This window comes from Tupaia chinensis, unplaced genomic scaffold (genome assembly GCF_000334495.1).
Source record: "Tupaia chinensis unplaced genomic scaffold, TupChi_1.0 Scaffold000023_1, whole genome shotgun sequence".
Classification (NCBI taxonomy): Eukaryota; Metazoa; Chordata; class Mammalia; order Scandentia; family Tupaiidae; genus Tupaia; species Tupaia belangeri.
In genome coordinates this window covers 4,363,546-4,370,373 of record NW_006159453.1, presented here as the reverse complement: position 1 = coordinate 4,370,373, position 6,828 = coordinate 4,363,546, and the positions used below count along the sequence as shown (strand labels likewise).

General features: G+C 38.3%; 1 protein-coding gene across 3 annotated transcripts in view; it reads right to left on the bottom strand.

Annotated features, from left to right (window-relative positions):
* Positions 1-6,828, bottom strand: part of GBP5 (guanylate binding protein 5) — a 14,278-nt gene that overhangs the window by 6,400 nt on the left and 1,050 nt on the right. The window contains exons 2-7 of one of the 3 annotated variants that reach the window (XM_027770601.1): positions 4,048-4,289; positions 3,418-3,545; positions 2,405-2,514; positions 1,865-2,061; positions 1,466-1,527; positions 1,288-1,363 (exon numbers count right to left, since the gene is read on the bottom strand). In XM_027770601.1, the coding sequence (XP_027626402.1) occupies positions 1,288-1,363; positions 1,466-1,527; positions 1,865-2,061; positions 2,405-2,514; positions 3,418-3,545; positions 4,048-4,237 (763 nt within the window). In that variant the 5' untranslated portion in view covers positions 4,238-4,289. Of the gene's footprint in view, positions 1-1,287; positions 1,528-1,864; positions 2,062-2,404; positions 2,515-3,417; positions 3,546-4,047; positions 4,290-6,828 lie in introns of all 3 variants that reach the window. The other 2 variants (XM_006140172.3, XM_027770605.1) reach the window with 2 other exon arrangements.

Here is a 6,828-nt window from a genome sequence, read left to right as displayed (position 1 = left end):
CTCTCTCAAAAAAAAAAAAAAAAAGAAGAAGAAGAATGCTAACTTAATGGTACATTGTCTAAAATGATTCAGTATTCTGGACAATATTCAAATGACCAGAAAAGTTCCTCTGGGAATTTTGTGATCAGGAAGCCACGTCTTTCTTCCTCTGGGAAAAGGAGCATTGTTCAAAAAAGAAAATAGGGAAATCTTATATATGTGATTGTCCACATTTCACCTTTCTCCTGTGGAGAAATGAGATAATTATATAAAAATCAACCATATTTATTTGATTAGGGTGCTATAGGCTTTTGAATTCTGTAATCTTCCCTTTCAGTTTTTCATTCTTTTAAAAATTCCCTTTTCTCTTTCAGTTTTGTAAGGTTAAGGTGGTAAAGAGTTATCCTGCTCAAAAAAAGTACAAAGTGAACAAATTAGACAAGGTTTTTCTTACTCTTGGTTGGAACATTTCTGTTTACTTCTTGTCATTTACACACTTTCATTTGCACTCAACTTTCCTCTATAATGTAACAATTATTTACAGAGTCCTGAGACATGGAGTCCATTAAAACAAAACAAAAAAAACCTGGCAAGTAGGTGGTGCTGGACTCCCGCATGGTTGACAGCGGTATGAGTTCCAGACCCCCTGCAGCTTGAAAATTACACCAGGCACATGAGTGTGCATGCCCCCAAACCCTAGAAAATGGAAGAGGAGGGACTGCAACGTGGCCATCCCACTTTCCCTCTTTCTCTCTCTCTCTCTCTCTCTCTGGCAGTGCACACATCCTATGGCAAAAACTAAAAAAAAAAAAAAAAAAGAAAGAAAGAAAAGGAAAGGAAAGAAAAAACAGAATAACAAGATCAAAAAGCAAAAAGTCCACTTAGATTTTGATCAGGGTTCTAGACAACTTGGGCCTTTGTTTATCAACTAAGTTCCATTTCTGTAAGGAATATGTGTGCCTAATTCATCTTGAACCTATCTAAGGCTAGGATATATAACAAGTATCCAAAGTATTTGTGGAACGAACACTGCTAACCCATGTGACTCAGACTAGTCCAGCAATGGTGAGTACTTCTTTAATCTGATCTTTTCTTCAAGTTATATTCCTATGTATATTACTTATATTTGCTTATTACTAAAAAGCATTGGAATTATGTTTGCTGCCTCCAGAAGTTAGTAGCTAGAACACATGGTTTTCATAGTAGTAACTGCCTGTATTTTTATCAATATTAGTGCTGCGAGGGAAATCTTACAAGGGCTCCTTTTACTTTATGTTGAATTGAAGGAAAATCCTAAAAAGTACGTACAGGGTCCATCAACCTTGATGCCTCCTGGAAGAGTCTTGACTGCAGAAGACCAGACATAGGAACAGAATTTTTCCACCTGTTGCACAAATTCAGGATTGAGCTCATTTTCAGGCAGTGTCTCAAGCCGGGTAAGCTTCTTCCCAGGAGCAGGCAAGTCAAAAATAAAACACTTCCTTACTGGAAAAAACCTCTGTATACACTGACGGGGCAAATTGAATTTTTGAATTCTTTCATCACAACCTGGGCAAGAAAAACATAGGATTTATTTAGTAAGATTTACTTTATTGCTCTCAAAAAAATATTTCTGCCATATGTTACTTAGTTTAAGGTATCTTCATAAAGATTAAGCAAAAAGATAAAAAGTAACTAATCTGAGAAAGGAAAAAACAAAATCTGTTCCAAGAATAGGAGAACAAGGCAATTTAATATTGAATCTATTCATTAATTCTACATGAATAATATTTATGATTTGTTTTATAGGTGATTAAATTTGATAAAGTATAAATCTAACCACGTACACAAAAATTATTTCTCAGGTTACTCTTCTCCCTCTTTCCAAAACTGCAGTCCCTGTTACCTTCCTTTATTTTCAGGGAGTTCTCCAGGTATTCATCTACTGTGATGAGTCGCCCATCTACTTCCAGATCTAGGTAGAAATCTCTCAGGGTCCACACCAAGTCTGGAAAGAAGCTCACAAAGTCAGCAGCACCTTCAGCCTTATCAAGGCTGGGTGAGGTTCTTGTTTGGAGCAGATCTGTCAGTTCTGTCACCTTGCTGAGATGTGATTAAGAAAAACTGGCAGAAAAACTGTACCTAAGCCCATATTTATGTCTCTGTCTTCCCAAAGCTTTATGTTCCTTCATGCATTAACCAAATCATTGCTTTCTCAGTAGATCTCTTGATTCTCTCGTTTAATGTTTATGTCAACTACGTTCCATTTCTGCAAGGAATATATATGCCTAATTCATCTTGTACCTATCAAAGGCTAGGATATATAATAAGTATCCTAAGTATTTGTATTTTCATTTTTGTAATTCATAAGGTCTTATAGATAGATAGCTTGTGAATAGATGAGTTCTGTCTGGCTTTGGTGCCATCCTGGACCACAGAAGGATACTGGAGTAGATCGATAGCCTCCTGGTCTACTTTGTTCTTGGTGTTGTATACGAAGGTGCTGCACAGTAAGATCGCCAGCGCAAAAATCTGGGTGTCCTTGTTGTGGTCCACCTGGATGTCAGAACAGATTGAAGTCATTTCTTATGGTATTCACAGGTGAATAATGATTAGAAATAGGCTCTTTACCCACAAAGATTAAACAAGACAAAAATGACTGTCAAAACATGAACTTTGAATGTTCTTGTCATCATTAAACACTATACACTGATCCATATATTGCCAACTCACAGTCTCTCATACTACTAGAGTTAGATACCTGTAAAATGGGTAAGATCACCATCACAAAAATCTGGGTATCGTTCTTGTGGTCCACCCACGTGTCAGAACAGATTGAAGTCATTTCTTACGGTATTCACAGGTGAGTAATGATTAAAAATACACACGTGTGTGTGTGTGTGTGTGTGTGTGTGTGTGTGTGTGTGTTTATTTATTTATCCACCCCCCCTCCCCTTGCTTCAGCCTTTCAAATTAAAAATCAAAAGAGGGACCAGCAGATGGTGTGGCAGTTAAGGTACTGGACTCCCACATGGCCAACCACAGTTTAAATTCTGGACCTGGCAGCTTACTTTCTCACTTTCTCTCTCTCTCTCTCTCTTTCTCTCTTTGACTAAATATAACAGTAATAATAAATACAACTAATATCGAAAGGAAAGAAGAGTATAATTTGGTCAAGTGGAAGTATAAGGTTAGAGGAGAAATAAAAACAAAAATGCAAACTCCTCATCTAAAGAAGGTTCAGAGATGAAGTTAATCCAAAAGGAAGTCTCAGAGCTGACAAGTGGTATAGTGGTTAAGGTGCTAGATTCTCATGTGACCAACCATGGTTCAAATCCCAGATTCAGCAACTTGCTTTCTCACTTTCTCTCTCTTTCTCTCAGCAATTTTTTAAAATAATAATAAATTAAATAAAATAATTCTTTTTTAAAAAAGAAAGAAAAACTTCTCTTTCCTTACCTTCTCTACATCTCCCAGGCCCTCAGTGTCAAGCAGAACCAGGGTGTGATTTGGGTTCTCAGGATGAGGCATACACCACATCCAGATTCCCTTGGTGTGAGACTGCACCGTGCCTCCAACAGAGAAACCTGCCAGGGGAATGGACAGCTTGTAACAGAGGAGGGGCTCTGGAAACAGGATTTTTGTGGTAATTGGAGCCAGGGTTTTAGGAAAGCAAAATAAAGAGACAACAGTATAATCAATATTAACCTGAATTACAACAGAAGAATGAAAAAATAGTATCAAATACTATAGGTTGGAAATGTGATGTTTTTAAGTACTAATATGCTGCTAAAAGTGTAATAGTTCATAAATTATGCATATGTAAGTCATTTCATTCCTTACAAAAAGAGTATATTATACTTTTCCAGGGTAATATTAAGAAAAACAAAACAAACTAAGAAAAAAAAAAAAGTGATGCATGAGGAACAGAAAGCTACCATTAATCTCTTAGAAGATAGAAAGAAGAACCATGGCCCAAACACTGACTGTCAACTTTTGTCCCAATCTCTAACCTTCTTTCCTCACATCCCCCACCTGGATGTTTACGTGGGTGCATGGAAGGTGATTATCCAAGATCATGCCACTCACCCTTTGTCCTCCCAGCCAGCCTGTTCATCAGGTAGGATTTGCCTGTGCGGTAGAGGCCCACGATGGCCACCACCACCAGAGGCTGTGTAATGGTGGACAGGATCTTCACCGCTTCTGGATTAACCTGCAGTTCCTCATCTAAGTTCTCGATGAGGCACACTGGGTCTGGCATGTGGATCTCTGCAGCCATGTTGAGGAAGTTACTTGATCCTCCAGGGAAGAGAGGGGGATATGCTGGAATTCTAGTGTTTACATAGAGAAATTAATTTTGCTCACCGAATCTGGGAACATACTTTCCTTAGCACGTGTGCGTGCATGCCCAAGATCCCAAGAGGAGAATGGAGGAGAAGGGGTTGCAGCATGGCCATCCCCCCTGGGGGGTGATTTCTCGCTTTCTATCTCTCTCTCTCTGTCTCCCTCTTTTTCTGACCAGCGCACACACCCTATAGCAAAAAAAAAAAAACTCTCCAAAATATAAAGAGTAATTTTCTGCCATTTCTGAAGTAATTCTTATCTTTATAAACTAAACATCCACCATGTGCTTGTCTTCTTTCTCTGAAATCTTATAATGCAAAGGTCTAGATTCCTCATCATTTTACTGGCAGACTATAACCACTGCCTTTTTACAATTATAAGACCAATCCTCCCTCTTTCCTTATAGCCAATGCCCTGAAAATCATCCTGGTGACAGATAAATTAAAAAAAGAAACTGGGTGGTCAGCAGGTGGTGTGGTGGTTAAGGTACTGGACTTTCACATGGTCAACCATGGTTCGAGTCCTAGACCTGGTGACTTGAGACTCAGGCCGGGAACATCTACATGTTTGCCCAAAATCCTGAGTGGAGAATGGAGAAGGGATTGTGGCATAGCCATTCCCCTCAAGAAGGGGGTGTGGTGATTTGTCATTTTCTGTCTCTCAGGTGGGTTCACGAGCCCTAGAGTAAAAGTCTCTCCACTCCTCCCGCCCCCCCCCAAAAAAAAAACACTGCTTGGGCACAGGAAATAGGAAATCCATTTGCAAATGGTATAACACTAGAACATGAGAGTCAAGACATGCCAAGTGTAGTCCCATGCCAGAGAGAGGCAATTCCACAGAGTTTAGAAAGTTAAATGCCAGGACTCCTTTCACTCTAATTCATTTCCGATGCAATATTGGTACTATAGATTTGTGAAATCAAGTTGTCTGATTTGTATATTGCAGGAAGCAATTTGTAGACTAGAAAGACATGGGAACCTTGCAGGGATGATCTAAAACAATTAGCTACTAAAACAGAAGATATGTAAGTCAAGTCTGTAAGTAGATATGGGAGACCTAAAAGCTCTTGCTTTGGATAAGGTCACTAATAAGGGAGTCAATTAATTTATCTGAATTCTCAGATATCCATATGAATAATATTAGCTTTGTGTATCTACACTAATCATAAAATTTTAATGCCAACATTGTCCCCGAATGTTATGAGTAGAATTTTCAATGCTTTTAGAAGAGCTGAATCTCTAAGCTAGCTTTTCATATTCAGTATTCTAGCCACATACATATCCAGTGCTTTGTTATTTATAAACATCATATGCTATGTGTTAGAGCCCCATAACCTTTTGTAAATAAAAACAATGCAAGAATCAATCAAAACATACATAAACACACACACAATGGCTTTGTAGTTAGTTAGACTTGATTTCACATTCCAACCCTGCAAATGGCTATATCTCATTAGCATTCCATTCAACTCTGTTTCCGAAAAAATGGGAGTAAATAAATATTTATTTATATCAGTATAACTGCTAGCTTAGAAAAAAGTGAGCGCTGCAGGGGATTTAAAAAGTACAAAGAGGGGAAAATGGAGGAAAAGGGATTGCAAAGTGGCCATCCTCCCTGGGGGGTGATTTCTCACTTTCCCTGTCTTTGCTCCTCTCTGCCTCTCTCTGGTTAATGCACACACACTCTGGCAAAAAAAAAAAAAAAAAAAAAAAAAAGACAATGTCCGTAAATAGGAAATTCTCCCAGAAGTGTAAGCAATGAAATTTATGGAAAAAAAACATGTTTTTAGCTGTACAATTCCAGTTTGGTTTGGTATCACTTTTCTTGCTGTTGTTACTTGCATTTGCTTTGTGTTGTGGTGTCTGGAGTTTGAGGTTGGAGGGTAGGATTTAAGTGGAAATCAAACTAGTATGAGAGGCATGAAGCAGGTGTCATGCAAGAAATTCAAAGGAAGAAAGAGTTTCCAAAAATGACCAAAATTACCATATAGTAGTGACATGTCCAGTTAGAAAACTATTGAAGTGATTCATAATAATAGAGTAAGAAAGACAGACTCCAACTCAAGAAGAGTTAATAACTGAGTAAGTAGTTATTTATTTCAATTTGCCCAGAGAGGGACGGTTGGGGGGGGGGTTTAAGAAAGCAAGCCACCAGCTTCGGGACTCAAGCCATGGTCGGCCATGTGGGAGTCCAGTGCCCTTAACCACCGTGCCACCTGTTAGCCCCTTTTGTTTTCTTTTTTCCTTTTTTTGTCCTTAATGATATTTTGCAAGCTATTTACATGGCATCTCATTTCATTCATTGTTTTTTTCCCAAGAAGTCATCATTTACACAGTTATAATTCTTAAAACTTGCAGGTTGCAGTGTGGGCCAATTTAATCAGGTTTTGTTAAAGACAAAGGTAACTTAAACAGCAATTATGATTCCCAATAGGCTATAAGATGGCAAAGGAAAAACAGCAACAACAGTGTTAAGGCATTTCAAAGACTCAGTTTAGTCTCCACACACGCTATGTCTAATTCAGCA